Below are 21,193 nucleotides of genomic sequence, written 5' to 3' on the forward strand. Positions count from 1 at the left end.
AGGGGAGCACAGGTAGTCCCATGTGACTGGAGCAATGTGTACACTGTTAGTGGCTAGATAAGACTGTGAGGAGGGGTCAGCACCAGAGACCAGGTGATGAATGTCAGACCACTGAGTTCTGGGGACTCCATCACATCCTGGTCCCCGAGATGTGGTCTTCAAACCCTCCCCCCCCAAAATCATGGTCAAATGCATTTGGAAGACATTGAGTTAAAGCTAAGCAGGTTTCTTTACTGCAGGACTTCCCAGAGCTTAATGCCAATTGCATTAGGACTCTCCTGGGGCGGGGGGGCAGCGGGGAGGAATGTAGCATACAGTGTTTACCAAACTTCTTTTCATAGGAAGCCCCTCAAAAACTTCAGTTCGGGAAATTCTGCTGTAAGCGATCAAAGGCCATGGAAGGATTTTGAACTGTTTAAAAGATATCAGGTTTTTATTAAGAAATTCCTTCTGGGGAATGGAGAGTGAGGGAGGGATGGGGACTGAGATGAGAAACAAGGAGACTTGTTGGAAGCCTGTTACAGCCGTCCAGGGTGGAGATGCTGCATGAGCCACATTAAGTGTAGGAGGGTCTGGAAAGGCTCGGCGGACTCCAGAAGTGTTAGAAGGTAGATGAATAGACTGAACTGCCATCGGGAGGGAGGGACCTACATCACCAACCAGGTTTTTTTGGTCATGTCTAATCAGTCATTGGATATAAGATTCTGACGTCCAGGAGGAGGGTCTGCTCTGGGGATATATTTGAAAGTCAGGCATGACCCTATGGTGGCACTGAGGTCTCAGGTGGATGAGCTCATCACCAGGTCAAAAATCTAAGAGGGAGAACAGGACTGTGGACGGAACCGAGGGGCCCGTCAGTGTTTAAGAAGTGGGCGAGAAGGAGTTGTTGGGGAGCAAGGAGGAGAAGCAGGAGAGTGGGGGTCCTGGGAACCCAGGATAATATGAAGCAAAGAGCTTAAAAACTGTGTATGCCCTTTGATCCAAATATTCCATCTCTAGAAATTATCTTAAAGAAATCACCGCAGATGGGCACAGATTATTGAACAAGATTGTTTATAACAGCATCACACATAATATTAAAAAATAAACTGGGGCTGGCCCCGTGGCCAAGTGGTTAAGTTCGCGCGCTCCGCTGCAGGCGGCCCAGTGTTTCGTTGGTTCGAATCCTGGGTGCGGACATGGCACCGCTCATCAAACCACGCTGAGGGAGCATCCCACATACCACAACTAGAAGGACCCACAACAAAGAATATACAACTATGTACCGGGGGGCTTTGGGGAGAAAAAGGAAAAAATAAAATTAAAAAAAATAATAAAATAAACATGTTTTTCAATAACACAGGGTTGCTTAAATAAATTATGATAGCCATATGATGAAAAAATACCATGAAGCCAGTAAAAAAAATAAATAGCTTTTTGGAAATAATAAATGGCATGGTGAAATATTGCAATATATTATGAAGTCAGGAAAGCAAGCGTGATTCTGTTTTTTGTATTAAAAATATACACATGTATTAATAAAAAGATACACCAAATATTACCAGTGGTTGTCTCTGGAACATGAGTTTGGGTGGTTTATGTTCTTTTTTTACTTTTATATATTTTAAAAATTTCTACAATAAGCAAGTTACTTTTGTAATTAGGAAAAAGTATTTTTTAGAGCTTTGAATAATCGCTTCTCGGCCTTTTGGCTAAGATCAAGTGTAGAGCTTTGAATAGTATAATAATATTATTTTGATAGTAATAACAATAAACAATCGCTAGCATTAATGAGAGCTTAGTGTATGCCAGTCACCATGCTAAGTGCTCTAGATGCTTGCTCCTGTAATCCCCATCACTGTCCTACAATTGTGAGCCCCATTTACAGATGAGAAACCGAGCCTGAGAGAGGTTAAGTGACTTGCCCAAGGTCACAGTGTTGCCAGGTGGCTGGGGAAAGCCCTTGTTTGACACCACTTTCTGCAAGAAAGCTTCCCCACCTCAGTTCCCTTGCAGCTCTGGAGTTCTAGGATTCTACGCACACATCACCGCCTCTGCTCCCTCTTCCCTTCCAGGCACTTTGCCCGCCCCTCTGTCAAAGAACAGCCTTCACTCTGCCTTCGGGAATGACTCAGGTTCACCTGACTGTCACCCCTGTTAGAGTGGGGGCCGCTCGGGCCAGGGAGCTGGCTGGCTTCATCTCTGACTCAGGCCACAGCACAGAGCAGCCCAGGGGTTGTTGCTGAATCGAATCATGGGGTGACGCCCTTTGGAATGGCTAAAACCCAATGTTTAGGTTTATGGGAATGTGAGGCCCATTGTTTAAAGGACACAGCTATCTCCGCTTGCCCTAAACTGAGTGAAATGATTTCTGCTATTACAAGAATCAGCCCAGCACTGGGCTGCTTGCAGTCTAGCTGGGAGCCCGGTGTTGCACGATGCACACCCTGAGAATTACAGGCTAGATCTGAGGCCCCAAATGATAGTGTGGACTCAAAGGGGAGTGCAGAGGAATGCCCAGCAGCACAGAGAAGGACAGTGAAGGGCGCAGGAGATTCAGAGACCCAGACCAAGCCTAACAGTCAAGGACACCCCCTTGACTCTGCTCCCTGCCTCCACATGCAGTCACCAAGCCCTGTGGATTCAGCCTCATAACAGCCTTCTCCTCTGCCCTCCACCCATGGCCACTGTCTCCCTCTCTGCCCTCTCGTTACTGCGACTGTGTCCAACTGTGGCCCTGACTCCAGTCTCTCTCCAGTCCATGGTCCCCTCTGCATCCAGGCTCTGGTCTCGCCCTGGGCACATTCAAGGCTAACCTGCATTATCCTTATGATAAAGTTCAGCATCCTTATTGGGCCTTACCAGCGGTGTGGAAATTAACCTTTTGGGTAAGACAGACTAGGCATGGGCTTAAGGCAGCAGCAAATGATTGTTTAGATTTGAATTTTGGTATTTTTTAGAATTGAAGTCATCAAGGAAAAGTGCGAATTTTATTGGACATCATACATTCATTTTGAAGTTTAGCCTTGAATCTACCTAGGGGCCCATAACTGCCTGGAGTCCAGAGCCCTCATCCAGCCTCCCTGCAAGGCCCCTTGTGGTCTGTCCCTTGCCAGCCCCTCCAGCCTCAGCCTCACCCTCCCCTTTTGTCCTGCCCTTCTCCCCGCTCCAGGCTCTCCAGGTTCCACTGAACAGCTCACCTGCACGTGGCCACCTGCCCCACCCCAGCTCCACTGTTGTGTGACCTCCGGTAAGCCTCTGTGTGCCTCAGTCTCCTCATCTGTTAACAGAGGGGATTTAAATGGCATCCACTCTATACAATGTATGTGCATGAAAGCCTTGCCACTATGTGGCAAGCACAATTCTAAGCACTCTAAATGGGTTTTGATGCAGAACGTGCCTGGCACACCGTAAGCGTTATTTGTTACCTGCCGTTGTTATGCTCCCTCGAATCTCAGGGCCTTGACACAAGCTGTTTCCTCTACCTGGAACACTTTCCTCCCACTGACCTTCCCTGTCCTCCCAGGCCAATTCCTTCTAGTCTTCCCAGCTCGGTCTAGGTGTCACCGCCTCCCAGCGCAGCGCCTTAACCGTAAGCGAATAGACGCAGTGAGAGCGCGCCTCGGGAAGTGCAGGCTGTGCGGAAGGGCTGGTCCACCGAGGAGTTTCCCTGAGGAGCCATCTCTCTGCAGGCCGCTGGGGGCCGTGACAACTTAGACGCGCAAAGGCTCTTCCTGGACGCTGGCGAGGGCCCCAGAGCTCCTGGGACGGCCGGAGGCGGGTGCGCGTCTTCCGCGCCGGGCTGAATCGGCACCGGGTTCCCCGGGGCGCACAGCGAGAGCTGGCGGGGACCGCGCAGCCGCAGGAACAGCTGGGGCGGCCCGCGTGGGCGCAGCCGGGGAGCACGCGGGAGCCAGGTGGGTGGGCGCGCCAGGAGCAGCGACCGAGCAGGTGTCCGGAAACGACAAGCCCCCAAAAACGGCTCAAGGGGACAGCGGGGAAGGCGCCGAGAGGCCACGAGGAGCTGCGGTGGCGGGGAACGCGGGCCCGGCTGCTGCTGGCAGAGGAACGCGCCCCACTCTCGGGACATGGCCAGCACCCGCGGGGCTCCTCTACCTATAGACCCGGCTGAGGCGTTTCGGGTTCTGGGGCGACAGTCTGCGCACCAAGGCTGGGCTGTCGGGTCCCTCCGCTGGCCGGACCGAAACTCGGGATCCCCGCCCAGGCGAGGGCGCCCGGACCCGCCCCGCGGGAGCCAGGTTCCTGATTTCCCCGGACAGCGCTGCTGCCCTGGGGTCCCTAGGCCGAGGCCCCCAGCCTGCAGGACGGCGCGGCCAGCGGCAGGGAGCGGAGCCCAGGACGACCCTGAGGCCCCTGACGGCCGGGCTGCGGACCCCTCGCCCGACGGGCGCATCGCCCACTAGCGGGTCGCATCTCGAGGTAGCCACCTCCTGCCACACCAACCGCACCCCAGAGCCCCTTCCCGGGGCGTGGGTTCCGCGGCCTTGGCCCCGCCCCTGCGCCCCATTGGTCGGCCCGGAGGGGGCGGCACCCGGCGGCCGCGCGGGAGCACCGGGGCGGCGGCCCAGACGGCGGGGCCGCCCGGGAGGAGCTGGGGCGTCCGCGCTCCGCGAGCCCGACGGCAGCTCGCCCGCCGCCCCTGCGCTGAGCCGGCCTCGGCGACGCCGGACTCGCCGACAGTCCCGGGTCCCCTCGGCCGGAGCGCGCCAGGTGCGGCGCGGGGGGCGCTCTAGGGCGGCGCTCGCCGTCGGGGCCCGGCCGGGCGGCCGCGGGGCGGATGCGCGCCCGGTGATTGCCGCGGTCCGGCCCGCCATGGCCGCGCGCCCCGGCCCGCTCTGGCTCCTGGGCCTGGCGCTGTGCGCGCTGGGCGGCGGCGGCCCCGGCCCGCGCCCCCCGCCCGGCTGCCCGCCGCGCCGCCTGGGCCCGCGCGAGCGCCGCGACCTGCAGCGCGAGATCCTGGAGGTGCTCGGGCTGCCCGGGCGGCCCCGGCCCCGCACGCCGCCCGCCGCCGCCCGGCCGCCCGCGTCCGCGCCGCTCTTCATGCTGGACCTCTACCACGCCATGGCCGGCGACGACGCCGAGGACGGCGGGCCCCCCGAGCGGCGCCTGGGCCACGCCGACCTGGTCATGAGCTTCGTGAACATGGGTGAGCGCGGGCCCGGGGGGCGGCGGGGCCCGGCGGTGACGCGCGACCTCCGCCCAGCGCGCGTGCGGGACGGCGGGCTGTGTCCGCGCCCATCGGGCCCCGGGGGAGGGACGCGGGCTGCAGGGGAGTGTGGAATGACCTGGGCAGGGCGCGCCCTGGCCATGAGCCGGGCGTGACCGTGTCGTGGACAGGGCCCCTCAGGGTCAGGGCAGGGCAGGCTAAGGGGTGTGGAGGTCGGGGCGCTGCGGGAAGGGCAGGGGCAGACGCGGGAATGTGAGTCAGGGCCGTGAACCTCCACCCGCCTCCCAACACACCCAAGCGTAGGAACCATGTCGTGTCGGGTGGCCCTGGGCAGTCCAGGAGGACGGGCTGGGGCTGGGCAGACAGATGAGTAAACAGAGGCTGTGATGCTGTCCCTGTGATAAGGGCAGCGCTGAAGACAGTGGCAAAGTTCAGTGTGGAAGAGCCTGGTCACATCATCAGAGTGACCAGAGCTGAGATGAGAACCGGTGTCCTGGGTCCACAGCAGCCTCCTCCCCGGGCCAGGGCCCCAGAGGCGTGGGTGGGGGTGTGGCTGTCAGGGAGCCAGTGGGCAAGGAGGTGACTCTGAGCTCAGTGGGGCAGGCTCTGTGATCTGTCACCCTGGGCCCGTGCTTGGGACATGGCTTGGCCTGTGGAATGACCCACTGGGCAGCCTGGACCCTTTTCATTCTCCCAGGCAAAGCCCGGCTTTTCCTCTGCAGAAATTTTACGCCAAATTACGGAGCCATTTGCCCTTAAAGTTCTCAAAGAAACCTTTTCCATCACCAAACTCTCTTTAATCTACTGTCATGAATGTTTGTCCCCTATCTGCTTTGCCTGCTGCCTGTGGCTAGGGAGGGGCAGGGGCTGGGCTGGGGCAGACACCAGCCTGGACCTGGGGACCCAAGGACTACAGCTCAGCCTGCGGTGGGAAGAGCTGTGGGCCCGAGAGGAGGGAGAGGACCCTTGCAAGGCCACTAGCCCCCTTCACCTACAGCATCGCCCTTAATCCTCCCAAGAACCCTGTTACCAGCCATGATATTTGCCCCTCTCTCAGATGAGGACAGTGAGGCTCAGAGAGGCAGTGACATGCCCAGGATAGCACAGCCTTTCTATGGCCAGAACAGGCTCAGACTGTTTGGCCCGCCATCCAGTGCTCAAGGTGGCCACGTTTCTGCTGTCAGTGGATGGCTCTCGGAGCAGAGAGAGATTTCAGAGGGGTTCGGGTGGAGGAACCTAGGGACCAGGCAGCACCGGGTTCTGTGGGATCTCAGCCTTTTGCTTCGTACACTATTGCGGGAAGAGGGGACAGCCATGGAGGCCTCTGTCCCCCACTCCAGAGCTGGTGGTGGGCTGAGCTGGGGGAATGAGCAGCAGGAGGCCACTGTCACCCTCTGCTGAGAGCCCAGTGCCCGGCACAGCACTTGGGCCAGTGGGTTCTGGATGCCACCTTCCTGGCTAGAGGCAGGGTGGGGACTCGGGACAGAGAAGACCATATGTGGACCTGAGGCTGGAGCTCTGTCCTCGGGACAAGCTGACCTGGGCTCAGGACCAAGAAGAGCTGTAGATGCAGTCACCCCGGGAATGTCCCCAGGGGAGCCATCCATTAGAGTGAGTCACCGCCCAGCCTGTGTCCTGCTTCCCTCAGCGTCTCCTGGGTCAGGGCGTGCACAGCCTCGGTGGGAGCTGCTGCTGGAATCAAGCAGTGCCCTTTGCTCAGGTGGACCTGGTCCCTTTCCTGCCTCTGCTGTGTGATCTTAGGCAAGTCCCTCCCCCTCTCTGAGCCTCAGGTCCCTCCTTGTAAAATGGGGATCCTAGTGATCAATGCATCCTTGGGGTTGTTGTGCGTTTGGTTGATGGGGGGGAGGAGCAGAAATCAACCCCTCTCGTAGGGTGAACCGGGCCCTGGTCACTGCTGACCCTGTCCCTCCCAGCTGCCGCCCAGCCTAGGTGTGGATGTGACAGGAATGTCCCCATGTATCTCATACATACGAGAAACCCAGGAACAAATTTTAAAAGCCAACCAAAGGTGTGTCTACCTGTTTTAGACTAAAAGTTAGCATTTGAAGGTCCATAGCTTTATAATTCCCCATTTCATCCATGCGACGACGGGTGAAGCAGTTTCACCAGCCTCATTTCATGGGCTCAGAGAGGTTAAATGTTCACCCCAGGGCCACACAGCACCTCCCTGGCATCATCCAGGCTGTGGATGCCAAACCCCAGCTTCTTCCCGCGCCATCTCTGCGCGTTTCATTAAGAGCTGAGGCCTGTGACGCTGTGAGATTCACCAGCAGATCTCTGTTCGTGGAAGCCCAGGCTGCGGACGGCCCAGCCGGCTGTCAGAGGGCCTGCTTCATTCTGATGGCCTCATTGCCCTCGCAGAGCTCTGTTGGGTACACTGGTTTTAACTGGTAATTACCTGGGCTGATGTGGGGGTTAGACACCTACCAGGATTCTGACCTGGTTTGGAGGCCCGGGCCCCAGGCCTCTGTGGGTCGGCGGCCCCTGAGCCGCCATGGAGTCTAATAGCAGAGTCGCTGTGGCACCAGCGCCCACGCCCAGGCTCCCACACCCGTTGTCTCCAGCTCCAGCTCTCCTGGCAGCCACATCTGGCTCCTGGGAAGCCAGAGCTGGTGCCTGCCGGGCTGCCGACCGTCAGTGGCAGCCAGTAGGACCCAGAGGCCGTGGGCCTCTCGCAGCCCTCCCGCCCGTGGTCAGACGTCTGTGTCCGAGCAGATGCTTTAGTTGCCCGGCTCCTGACTGGCAGTGCCTGTGCTGGGAGGTCACGGCTGTGGCCAGGGCCGCCGTTGGCCCTGCCTGGCCTGTCTGTCAATCTCAGCCTTGTGGACTCTTGGTTCCCCTTGGCCAGGATGCTGGAATGGGGGCCGATACCCACGAGGAGCAGACGGAGCCTGTCCCTGGTGTCGCCTGTGCTCAGGGAGAGGAGAGCCCTGAGCTGGGAGGCCACACGCAGGTTCTTGTACCGCCTGGGCCCACCACTGATTCCTGTACGTCCCAAGTCGTGTCCCTTCCCTGCTCAGGGCCTCTGATTCTCGTCCAGCCTACGGTAATGGTGTCAGAGGACAAGCGGCCTCCAGCCCTGGCCCTGTGGCTCTGTGTGGGAGGTGCCTCCTCACAACCCCGCCCGGTCCCCTCGACCCGAGTGTATGCGTGACTGGTGCACCTGGGGCGCCTCAGGCCGGCCCCGGCCCCTGAGGGAGGAGGAGGACATGAAGGACCAGCTCCACGTGTTCCTCCTGAATCCTGTCACCTCGTGTCAGCCCAGCAGCAGGTGCCCGCGTTCCAGACTGAGAAACTGAGGCACAGGCAGCACTGTGGGCAGAAGGCTAGCCAGGAACAGATGGAGCCACCTTCACTTTTGTCCCGACCCTTCCCTGCACCAGACTGAGCTATTCCTGTGATCTCCGGCGGCCGGGGACAGGGGTGTTGGGTTTGGGAGAGGCAGGGCTGAGTGGGAACGAGGGACTTGCCCGGGGCCTGCTCGACTCCGTGACCTTGAAGGGGTGATGCTTTACCTCCACGAGCCCCGGGCCACTTTCTTTGGATCTTTACTAGGGAATTCTTCCCTTTTTTCACCGAGTCACTCAAGGATCATGACGTACCTGCTCGGTGCCGGGCACAGTTCTCGTTCCTGGGATATGACAGTGAGTGAAACAAAGTCCCTGCCTGCATGGGGCTGACCTTCTAGTGGGAGAGACAAGTGACAGATACATAAGCCACGAAGATGAGTGTCAGGTGGTCTGGACAGTGACACCCCCATCTGGACACCAGGAGGGGATGGATAGTGGGAGGGCAGGCAGGACTAGGGTGGGGACTTCTGACCTGGACTCAGATGGGCAGGGTTTGCATCTTCGCTCCACCACGTGCTCTCAGTGTGACCTGGACTTTCCAGTCCATCTTGGAGCCTCAGTTTCCTCCTCTGTAAAATGGAGATGCTCACGGCGCCCATGCTATGGGGCTGTTCAGGGATTGTGTGAGATGGTACCCAGTGACGACCACTGCCCAGAACTTTCATGTTCCTTCATTTGCATGTCACAGTTACTGTCACGTCTTTGTTTTAAAAAGAGGAGAGTGAGGCTCAGAGAAGTTAGGTGATTTTCCCAAGGCCACATAGCAGGTCGTCTCCCTGCCTGCACATCTTCTGCTCTTCTGCTATACAGAAGCTGTTTCTCCACCCAGCCTGGGGCCTGGCCCATCATTAGGTGCAGTAAGTGCTGCTGAATTGGACTGTGTTGAATGTATGTTGTAAACTGAGAATCTCACTTACACAATATCTGTGTTTCTAGGGGTCGGCCTGGTGGCGCAGCAGTTAAGTGTGCACGTTCCGTTTCGACAGCCTGGGGTTCACCGGTTCGGATCCCAGGTGCAGACATGGCACCGCCTGTCAAGCCATGCTGTGGTAGGCGTCCCACATATCAAGTAGAGGACGATGGGCACAGATGTTAGCCCAGGACCAGTCTTCCTCAGCAAAAAGAGGAGGATTGGCAGCAGATGTTAGCTCAGGGCTAATCTTCCTCAAAAATCAAAACAAAACAAAAAACAAAAAACATCTTTATTTTGGGATTTATAGAACTAACGCATGTTAATTGTAGCAAATTAATACCATGTAGATTTATTATAGAATTTTGTTACAGAAAATTCAGACCGTATGTTCAGAAACATATAACATAGCCCCCCAACCAGCCCTGATATTTTGTCGATACAGATACTAATACTTTATTAATACTTTTCACAAGGTGGGACAGAAATGCCCACTGTTTTGCTACTTTGTCTTTCATTTAACACTAAATCCTTTCTCTATCTTAAGAACTATTAGAGTGACCAAATGCCCAAAGATATTTCTCTTTTTAAAAATTAATTCATTAATTCAGCTTTATTGAAGTGTAATTGACATATAAACTTGTAAGATATTCAAAGTATACATTGTAGTGATTTGATATATGTATGCATTGTGAAAGGATTCCCCTCTCATTGCGTTAATTAACACATCCATCACCTCGCTTATTCATTTGTTTATTTTTTGGTAAGAACATTTAAGTTCTACTGTCTTAGCAAATTTCAGTTATACAATATGGTGTTGTCAACTATAGTCACCATGTTTTACAGCAGATCTTCAGACCTTGTTCATTTTATAACTGAAAGTTTGCACCTACCAACCTCTCCCTATTTCCTCCACCTGTAGCCCCTAGCAACCACTTTTCTGCTCTATTTTTTTTTTTTTGAAGTCTAGCCCTGAGCTAACATCTGCCACCAATCCTCCTCTTTTTTGCTGAGGAAGACTGGCCCTGAGGTAACATCCGTGCCCATCTTCCTCTACTTTATATGTGGGATGCCTACCACAGCATGGCTTGATGAGCGGTGCCATATCTGTACCCAGGATCCGAACCAGTGAACCCCAGGCCGCTGAAATGGAATGTGTGAACTTAACCGCTATGCCACCAGGCCGGCCCCTCTACTCTCTATTTTTTTGACTTTGACTTTTTTTTTAGATTCCACATTTAAGATACCATGCAGTATTTGTCTTATTTTACTTAGCATAGTACCCCCAAGGCCATCTGCATTGTCGCAAATGGGACAATTTCCTTCTTTCTCATGGCTTAATAATATTCCTTTGTATATATATATATGTATACCACCTCTTCTTTATCCATTCATTCATAGATGGAATTTAGGTTGTTTCCATATCTTGGCTATTGTGATAATGCTGCCGTGAACATGGGGTGCAGCTATCTCTTTGAGATCCTGTTTCCCTTTCCTTTGGGGATATCCCCAGAAGTGGGCTGCTTAGATCACATGCCAGTTCTATTTTTAATTTTTTGAGGAGCCTTCATAGCGTTTTCCCTAGTAGCTGCACCAGTTTACATTCTCCCCAATAGCGCGCTTTTCTCCACATCCTCACCAACACTTACTCTCTTGTCTTGTTGGTGATTGCCCTTCTAAGAGGTGTGACATGATAGCTCATTGTGGTTTTGGTTTCCATTTTCCTCATGATTAGTGATGTTGAGCACCTCGTCGTGTACCTTTTGGCCATTTGTATGTCTTCTTTGGAAAAATGTCTATTTAATTCCTCTGCCCATTTTAAAATCAGGTTATTTGGTTTTTTGCTATTGAGTCATATGGGTTCTTTATATATTTTGGATATCAACCCCTTATCAGATACAGTCATGTATCAGTTAACAATGAGGATAGTTTCTGAGAAATGCGTCATCACGCAGTTTTGTCGTTGTGTGAACATCACAGAGTGTACTCACATAACCTAGGTGGTGTAGCCTATGACACACCTAAGCTTACGGTACTAATCTTATGGGACCACTGTTGATTACGCGGTCCATCGTTGGCTGAAACGTCGTTAGGCAATGCATGACTGTATGTGGTTTGCAAATATTTTCTCCCATTCCGTAGGTTGCTTTTCATTTTGTTGATGGTTTCCAAAGGTGGTTTCTCTTTCAAGAGTTGAAGGTGGGTCCCTTTTCTCTAAAACTCTATCTGGCCACCAGGACAGTGTGCCCTGTGGATCCTGATGCCTGACTCTTTCTCCCCCAATCCCTGTCTCCTCAGTGTTTTCTCATCCTTCTGGGTAAATGACTACTATTGCCTCCAGATCTCAGGGAAGGAAGTTGAGTCTCAAAGAGTATAAGTGACTGACTCAGTTCCTGGGTACCCAGATGCATAGGAGCAGATGCGCAAACTGGATCAGAGCAGTGAGGAGGGTGGGCCCTCGAGGTGGCGGAGCACAGTGGTTAATTACTCCGGAGTAGCGCACACCGAGTTTCAATCCTGGGTCTGCCCCTCGAGAGCTGTGAGATGTTGAACAGGTTACTTAAAGTCTCTGCATCTCAGTTTCTTTACCTTTAAAATTGGAATAATAATACCTATATCATAGTACGATGGTTAGATAGCTTACGGCATTTAAAAACTTAGCAAATGCTTGGCACTGCTCAATAAATGGCAGTCAGTATGCTGAGGAAGGACCTGCTGTGCTTATCTACACCCCTCCCCCCCAGCCTGTCATTTACTTAGGGACCTGTCGCTGAGTGGTAAAGAGCACAGTTCCAGGATCAGGCCGTGTGGGTTCAGATTCCCATTCCACCACTTACTGTTTATAGTGGATGCTGTGGTGCCCCCCTGACCTGCCTTTCAGGATTGAGTCACTCATTGCCCCAGCTGCCTGGGCAGGCTCTTGAAAGTTGAGTTCTTCTCCAGGCATCCATCAACTAGGCCCACAGGAGCTTCTTGCCCACAGTTAGGCACCCCATGGTTAGGCACCCCACATTCAGTGACTGGTTTGTGGGAGTATAAATGTCCAGCCCTCTTGCCTCAAGGAGGGACAACTCGGAAGGGCCACCAGCCCTGAGCTCTCTGTACAGATGGAATGGGCTGAGGCCTTTGTTGTGGTTGCGTCACTGCTCAGCTGTGTCCAGTCCTGCACCCTGCATTCCCTACAAAGAAACACACTCTCCAGTAAACGAGCTGACTCGGAGTCTGTTCCCCGGGAAGCCTGACCTAAGATAATATTTATTTGATTTTTGTGTGAGTTATTTAATGCCCTGTGCCTCAGCTTCCTCATCCATAAAAGGGGAGAGCTAGTAGTTCCTGCCTCATGGGATGGCTATGAGTATTAAATGACGTAATAATCTCTGTAAAGTGCTGCAACAGTACCTGGAAAATGCTCAGTACTGTCACGCGTGGCTTAACGACAGGGATACGTTCTGAGAAATGCGTCATTAGGAGATTTCGTCGTTGGGTAACATCACAGAGTGCACTTACACAAACCTAGGTGATTTCGCCTACTACAAACCTACGCTGTACGGTACTAATAATCTTACCATCGTGTACGCCATCTGTCCTTGACCGAAAAGTTGTTATGCAGCCCTTGACTGTAAATGTTAGCTTTGTTTATTTGTTTGTTTTTAGCCAAAGGCCAGCTGGTTAGTGACAAGACCAGAAGTAAACCCCAGTTATTTCCTTTAACTGCTGGCTCTGTGCCCTGAGCAGCAGCCGTTCTTCTGAGCAATCTAGAGCTCTGAAGATGGTGAGGGTTCTGGGGAAGCTGAAGGCTGCAGACTCGGGTATGGAGCAAATTGCGGTAATTTGCGTCGAGCTGACCGTGGGCCTGTCTTTGCCTCTGTAAGGGCGGATCAGGGGCTGCGGCTGGGCTCTGGAGTCGGCTCCGAGGTAACCGGGAAGGGGAATCGCGCACAGTAGGTTCACGGTAGTGTCGGTAAGGAATGGCCACAGAGCGAACAAGCCAGTACTGCAGAAGAGAGACAAGGTCTCTCTCTCATTCTGTGGGCGACGAACAAGGCTGGAGGAGGAGGAAGAGGAATGGCCTCCTGGCGGGGCTCAGAGAAGTCTTGGCAGGAGGTGACCTTTGTGCTAGACCTTGAAAGAAGGGTAGGATTTAGTCAGAAGGAGGTGAGAGGAGATGCGCAGGCAGAGGGGAGGCATGGAGGTGAAAAAGCTCTTGGCATGTCCCGGGACTCCAGTTCCTCAAGTGGAAATCCACTCTTGGCTTTCCCTGCCCAGGATCCGGCTGTGTGTCCCTTCAGGTCACAGTAGGTGTCAGGCTCCCCCAGCCTGGCACCCAGCGTTCCACGTTCTAGTCCAGCTAAACCACACAGTGCTCCCTTGACACGTCCCCAGCTTGGCGAGGCCGTGGATGAGGGGAAAGAATGTAGACTTTGGAGACGGACGCACCTAGACCCTAATCACACCTTGGGTCCTTCTCACTGTAGCCCTGGGCAAGTGAGTGAACTTCTCTGATCTTCAGTTTTCTCATCTATAAATTGGGGTGAATAATAAATCTTTTACAGGGTTGATGTGGTCACCAGACTCCAGTCTGGCTCTCAATGATCCCTGCCTCCTGCTTGTGTAGACCCCTCCCACCCTGTGCCACTGCTGGTTTGTGTGACCAATAGTGATGATATGTCACTTCCAAGATTAGGTTATAAAAGACTGCAGCTTCCCTCTTGGCACCACCCCCCCCCCCCCACCACCAGATTACTCATTCTGAGGGAAGTCATGTCAGGAACAGCTCTATGAAGAGGCCCACGTGGTGAGGAACTGAAGCCTTCTGTCAACAACGGCCATGTGAGTGAGCTTAGAAGTGGATCTGTTCATCCCATCAAGTCCTCAGAGACTGGAGCCTCAGCCAACAGCTTGACTGTCACATCGTGAGAGACCCTGACCAGACCCACCCAAATAAGTGCCTGGGTTCCTGATCCTCAGAAACTACACGAAATAATAAGTGGTTGTTCCTTTAAGCTGTTACATTTGGGTTAATTTGTTATTCAGCAGTAGATAACTAATACAGTTAGGTAAGCATTAAGAGAAAAGGCATGTGTAACGTGTCCAGCATGGTGCCTGATGTGGTTTAGTGCTTAAAAAATGGGAGCTGACACATTATTTTCCACCTCTATGTCTTTGCCTAGAATACTCTCCTCCATTTCTGCTTGTCACAATTCTCCCACTACTCTCAAATACATTTTCTAGAAAAATGTTCTCTGACCCCTCCTTCCCACGGCACCCTCCATGATCAGAGCCCTTGCCTTCGTCGTGTGTGTTTCTCTTAGGATGCTGGTTGCTTTCCACCTGTAGATTCAGGGGCATGCCTGGCTCCTTTCTCCTGCTTCCCAGGAGACCATGAGCAACCTGAGAATGGCACCAAATCTGACCCTCATGGCACTGCCACCCACCGTGCACCCCAGCCCCAGCGTGGCAGATGCTCAGGGTAGACTGGCAAAGTCATAGGACGGAGGAATGCAGCAGGAGGCAGGGAGTGCTGAGAGCTGGGTGAAAGAGTCTGGGCCCGGTCAGGTGGGGCAGAAGCTGAGCCAGCCCTCCCTGTCTTTGCGGAAGCCGACAATGGGTGCAGCATCTCCCTGGGCCCTCGCCTGGGACCCTGAGTCCCTGCAGGGCCCTGCCTGGAGGAAGGTGGCTTCAGCAGGCACTCCCGGGGCACCTGTTGATGGGAGAACCTTGTTAGCAGGTGACCCCCCCACCAATATTGCCACCTGGGGGAACTCTAGGGCCACTCATTGTATATGGGCTCCATGTCTGAAAGCCCACACGAAGGACCCCAACCTGACACGTGACCCCTGGCAAGTCTCTGCTCCTTCTGGGCCTCAGTTTCCCCACTTATGAGGTTGCCCTGGAGGCCTTTCTAGCTCTGACCAAAGAATGGGCCCACCTCCTCCCCGCTGGTGGGGTTCCTCCAGGCAGGAGGCACAGGGTGGGGAGGAACACCCAGCCCACCTCCTCACAGGATCCCATTCCCCAGGGGAGAGAGGGGATGTGTCACCGTGACCACATCTTCCTGGAAAACTCCCACAGTCGGTTCTTTCCCCGGTTTGAACTGGGGGAATCGCATCCCTCTTGCTCACATCTCCTTGGATCTATTTCTGGCCTTGGCGGGCTTGATGTGGTGGAGCGTGTGGCTGTTCCCTTCTCATTTGGGGTCCGGCCCGTCTGAGGCCTGCACCGGTAATTATGAGTGCAGAGCCGTTTATGGAAACAGCTCTTGAGAAAAGTCAGTAATGAGAACTGACTAAAAATGCCTCCAACGTGAGGCCTGGCCTCCTCTCGGCAGCGCTGAGATTTCTGGGTGGGAGGAGGCCCTCAGGGTGCAGGTTTGATAGCGATTGGCTCTGCGGACCCTGTGCGCCTGCAGAGGCCGGGGGCCCGGGTCTTGCTTTAGGTCGGAAGTGGGGCCCTCGGCCTTGTTGCTGCCCGTCTGCCCCTGGGGCCCCGGGGAGCCTGCTCTCCCCTCCGGGGCCGGGCCGTGAAAGGAGGCACGTCCCACAGCAGAGTGAGAACATGGGTGGCTTCTGCTGGAGACGTGCTGTGATGTGGGAGCCACTCCCAAGGGGCTGAGGAGGCTGGACACTGAGCCGCTGTCCTGGGGACCAGGAGCCCTCGGGAAGGACAGAGGGGGACATCCCCTCCGGGCCTCAGAACACAAGGGGATGGATGAGCCGACTGCTGAGCAGCCCCCGTTTCCACCCTCCATTCTTCGGTCCCTGCCCTCAAATTGCTGGCCGTCCAGAGGGGCAGACGAGCCAGGGACGGGGACCCCTGGGATGGGGAAGGGCGAGCCTGGCGGGCTGATCTGTGTTGGGGCAGAAGAGGACGAGGGGGCTTTACAGCTGGACCCGGAGGAAAGTAGCCTGTAGACGTGGCGGGATGGGGTCAACCCAGGCGAGAGGGACTCCGGGGAGGGCGTGGGCAGCCAGGAGGCCCAGGAGGCCGTCGGATGGGCTGGCCCGGCTCAGGGGGCCTGGGACGCAGAGCCGAGCTCAGGCTCCTCCCAGGGGCCCTGTGGGGCTGTGGACGGGTTTGAGGGCAAGAAGGACGGACGGACAGGTCAGAAGATTCTGTTTTCTTAGCCATTGTGGGCTAGAGGAAGAGGGTGTCTTTTGAAGTCTTACGTTTTGGTCTGAAACAAGACCGATTTAGGTCATCTGGGTGACTCTAAGTTTTGTCCAGAGCACAAAAATAGCCGAAGCCTTTGCTGGTGTCAGTCTGGTGGACACAGGGTGTGGCATCTGGAGACCTGGCCTGTGAGTGGCAGGCACAGGGCCTCAGACGTGGAAAGGCAGAATGTGGACTGCAGCCGTGGCGGGGGAGGCCAGCTCCTGCCCACAGCAGGCCCTTCCCGAAAACGTGGGATCCCGAGGAGGTTTTATCAGGGGCTGGAGGAGAAGGCGGAGGGTCCCATTAGCACACGTTGGTGAATCATGATCGTTGATTGTTCTGGAAGCCACATTAAGGTGATTCAGAAAGTATTCATTTGCTGCTGCTTCCCCAGACAGAAGCTGGTTCAGTGTTTGGACATTTGGGGCAGCTTTTATAATGTGTGGAAAATAAACATTTAAAGGTCCCTATTGAGCCAGGTATAGCTTTGTCTGTTCCCCATGCCCAGTGAATAGCCTTGTCCACATATCTTTTCATATTTTTGCCAGTGCATCTTTGGGATTGTTGTGTCAAAGGGCAAATTCATATATAATTTTGCCAGGGTACCGACAAAGGATATTGCCAAATTCCTTTCCAAAGCACTCTACCAGCAACGTGTGTGAATGCTCACGTCTGCTCTATCTATTTCTGTCTCAGAGTCCGTACTGAGCACCCTATGGAAAGCACCCCCGTTACTCTTGAGCCCATGACTCTCTATATTTCACTTACGGTAGAAATATCTCCTATTTTGTTTGTTTGTTTATATTTTCCCTCCCCCACTGGACTGTAAACTCCACGAGTGCGGAGACCCCTGCTAATCTGGCTTGTTCACTACCATGTTCCCAGTGCCCTGAACAGAGCCTTACATACAATAAGAACTTGACAAATTTGTTTATAAATTTAACTTCATAAATTAACAAATAAATAAATGAGCGAATGAGTACATTTACTTAGAAAAAGGTCATTCAGAATCTCCCCTTTTCCTCTAGCCCATGGCCTTGGAATTTCTGGCATGGCCTCCTGAGAGTGTCACATCTTAGCACAAAGTTGGGAGAGTACAAGTTAGGCTCCTCCAAAACTCCTTTTGAATGGCCACCCCTCCGCATTCATTGTCTGACTGTTTACAGAGCCGTCTCTCAGCCCCATGAGGAAAACTGGGCAGTATCCTTATGCCCGGTTCACAGAGGAGATGAGGGCAAGAGGAGGAGTACGAGCCTGGTTGGTGCAGGGTCAGGCCTGCAGTGAGGGTCCTGACCACGGGCCAGAGCTCTCCATGTTGCCCGAATCTGCCTCTTTGGCTAAAGTAGGCATGGTCTGCACAGTTAACACGGAGGGTAGGGGGGCCAGAAAATGCTTCCCCAGAACACCAGCTTTTGAAAAATATATCTTCTAACTCAAAGCAACAGCCACTGAAAAAGCTGCAGTTCCACAGGTGGCCTCTCCCCACTGACTGTCAGACAAAGGAGTTACTCTCTTTACCCAGTTCCACACTTCAGGAAGTTTCACCAATTTTTGATGAAATTCTTATTTTCCTAAGTGTGCCACCTTCCAGCGCCTGCCTGGAACAGCGGGGCGGGCAGTTTCCCGAGCTGGAACTATGGGCTGGTTTGTCAATTTCACAAACCCACAGGACGGAAGTTTGGACCTGGGCTGAGTTCAGGTGAACCAGGCTCTCTTGACCCAGAGCACCTGGGCCCCCCAGGTCAGCAAGGGAGGGAGGCCGCAGAGCAAGCACCAAGCGCGCACGGAGCTGGCAGACTCGTGGGTTGTTCCCTCAGTCGCCGGATCCAAGAGAAATCAGCATCAGGCCTGCAGACAGAACTCCCAGTGGGCCCCCAGGTCCCAGCCGTCCGCCCCCACTGTGCCTTGGGGACAGATCCCCTTACTGATGCTTTGAGAGGGGTCAGGTGCAGTGTGTGACTGAGCAACCCTCCTTCACTGTCTGTGCCACACGCTGTGACAGCCAGCAGCCTGGGTCTGTGTCATCCTGCAGATAAGGGATTCTTACACAGCCACGTGACAGAAGTGTTCTGTGCGGTCCCTGAATCCACAGGAATTGTCACCAAAGCTGTGTGTGTGTGAGTGTGTCTGTAGGAGGAGGGGACTTGTGTGTGGATATTCATGGCAAGCATCACTTGGCAGAGGTCCAGAACCCTGCCCTCCATCCTCTGTCTGTGGGAGGACAGGTGGCACCTGTGTCACCTGCCTCTGGAGCAGCCTGGCTAGAGGGTGGGCATGGGCTGCATGTCTGGCACCCTGTCAGATGATGGAGGTCCCATTCTCCTCCACGGTCTGGGGATGAAAAGCCCGTCTCTTGCCCAAACGTGTGTGTCCACCGGCCCCGCCCAGTGCAGCTGTTTGCCCATCCATCCCTGGACCAGGTCCCCACCGCGAGGACAGGAAGTGCTCCCCACATCCGCCTCTGCCACCAGCCTGGTGACTTGTGGTCACTGAGCCCAGTAGCCAGAGAGAGAATTTTTAAAAAGACTCACAGACATGTCATTAAAATCTCAGTGTTGGGTTTTGGGGGAGGCGCTGGGCGGCTCCCGCCCCTGCTTTGCGTAAACACAGATTTTTAGTGTTTGAAAGTGACAGGAGGCTAAAGTGAGACGGCCCTAAATATACTGTCCTGGGCATTTCCGGGCAGCTGGGGAAATGTGGGACTTGGTCCCACCCGCGGTCTCTTGCCCGGACTCAGACACCCCCACTGGGCCGCCTCAGGGCCCCCTCCAGCCTGTGCTTCACCCTCGCCTCCACGCATATCTTCCACTCCACCCTCAAAAAACGCCACTCCCCTGCTGCCCGGAACCCTGGCCCCACAGGCCAGAGGCGAGGCCCACACCCCTAGGCTGGATTTCCAGCCCTCCACAGTCAGGCCACAGCCAGACTCACGCCCTGTGCCCCACACCGCTGATCTGTGGGTGGCCCCAACAACCCCGCACCTGTGTGTATGAGGTCCCCTCTGCCTAGAATGCCCTCCCTACCACCTTCTCCATATGCGATCCTTCAAGGCCAGTTCACATGTCACCTCCTCCAGAAAGGCTGCTCAGATCCCATCATGTCATGGGACCCTCCGACTTCCCCAGTGCTTGACGAGGCCTCTCCAGGAGCTGTCACTCCTTCCTCTCTGCTTCTCATTCCTTTCCATGCCTCCCTCCTTCCTCCTTCACCTCGTTCTACAAAGGGACCTGCCTCCTTTTGCCCTTTGCTGTGTTTCATGGCTGTCCGTGTCCCTGCCGGTGCCATCCGCTCCTCAGCTCTGGGCCTTTGTTCATGCTGTGCCCTCCTCCGCAGGGTCCTTCTCCCTTGATGTCGTGGCAAATTCACTGTCACCCCTCAAGCCCCAGCTCCAGCATTAGCGGCAAGCACCCTCCTCCCCCACCTCCCACCGATGCACATCGGCAGACTCGGGGAGACCCGGTCCCCCTGAAATGTGCTCAGTTATGTCCCTGCCCACCACCGTGGTCCTTTGCTGCCTCGGGTCTGATGTCCATCTCCCCAGAGGAGGGACCTGACCTCTGCCCCATCTGTGGGTCCCAGAGCCAGCAGGAGACTTTGCAGGACAGGCTGGGTTTGGGGGCCAGAAATGGGCCCCTTGTTGGCAGCCACCATGTGCCAGGCTCTGTGCTGGGGCCCTCACCATACGGCTCGTGGAGCCCGCTCAGCACCCAGGAGGCAGAGCCCAGGAGCCAGCCCCACCCAGGCTGCCCAGGCCCCTGGCTCCCACCCAGCTCTGCCCACCCTGGAGCCTGAGCCCAGAGCCACGTGTGACTGCCAGCCCTGCTTTGTCTTGCAGTGGAGCTCGACCGCACCCTGGGCCACCAGGAGCCCCACTGGAAGGAGTTCCGCTTTGACTTGACCCAGATCCCAGCGGGGGAGGCCATCACAGCGGCTGAGTTCCGGATTTACAAGCTGCCCAGCACCCACCCGCTCAACAGGACCCTCCATGTCAGCATGTTCGAGGTGGTCAGGGAGCGGGCCAACAGGTGCCAGCCCCGCGCCCTGCCTCCCGGTCAGGCCTCTGTCCGTGTGTCGGCCCAGCCCTGGGGGGACATTTCTCAGAGCACAGAAGGGGAGCTTCCTGAGGAGCACACCCTCAGAGACCGGAAGATGCTTGGCCCGAGGCCCCCTGCACCGTGGAGAGGGGCCCAGCATCAGTCCTGGCTTCAAATCTCCGCCCTGCCTGTGGGACCTTGGACGGGTCACTGAGCTCCCGAGCCTCAGTTTCCCCATCTGTACACGGGCGCAGTAACACGTTTGAAGAGTAGATACAGTGAGATAAGACACGTCAGGCGCCCAGCCCAGAGCCAGGCAGTAGATGCCCCACTAGTGGTCCCCAGGCGGGCACTGGAAACACAGAGACGGCTGTGCTGGCCCTCGGTTAATTGTTCTTTCGTGTCCACAGGGAGTCTGACTTGTTCTTTTTGGATCTTCAGACGCTCCAAGCTGGGGACGAGGGCTGGCTGGTGTTGGACGTGACAGCAGCCAGCGACCGCTGGTTGTTGAACCGTAACAAGGACCTGGGACTCCGGCTCTATGTGGAAACGGAGGATG

At 55.1% G+C, this 21,193-nt stretch overlaps 1 protein-coding gene and 1 pseudogene across 2 annotated transcripts in view; both read left to right on the forward strand.

The window, feature by feature from the left end:
* Positions 1 to 1,671: 1,671 nt before the first annotated feature.
* Positions 1,672 to 1,818, forward strand: LOC123286194 (U2 spliceosomal RNA; annotated as a pseudogene).
* A 2,304-nt stretch (positions 1,819 to 4,122) lies between these two features.
* The window catches only part of BMP8B (bone morphogenetic protein 8b), a 34,536-nt gene continuing 17,465 nt past the window's right edge, over positions 4,123 to 21,193 (forward strand). Inside the window, exons 1-3 of one of the 2 annotated variants that reach the window (XM_070510242.1) lie at positions 4,123 to 5,146; positions 20,436 to 20,625; positions 21,045 to 21,193. In XM_070510242.1, the coding sequence (XP_070366343.1) occupies positions 4,813 to 5,146; positions 20,436 to 20,625; positions 21,045 to 21,193 (673 nt within the window). In that variant the 5' untranslated portion in view covers positions 4,123 to 4,812. The remainder of the gene's footprint in view (positions 5,147 to 20,435; positions 20,626 to 21,044) is intronic. The other variant, XM_044770437.2, reaches the window with a different exon arrangement.

The sequence above is a fragment of the Equus asinus genome, chromosome 5 (genome assembly GCF_041296235.1).
Source record: "Equus asinus isolate D_3611 breed Donkey chromosome 5, EquAss-T2T_v2, whole genome shotgun sequence".
In the NCBI taxonomy this organism is placed as follows: domain Eukaryota; kingdom Metazoa; phylum Chordata; class Mammalia; order Perissodactyla; family Equidae; genus Equus; species Equus asinus.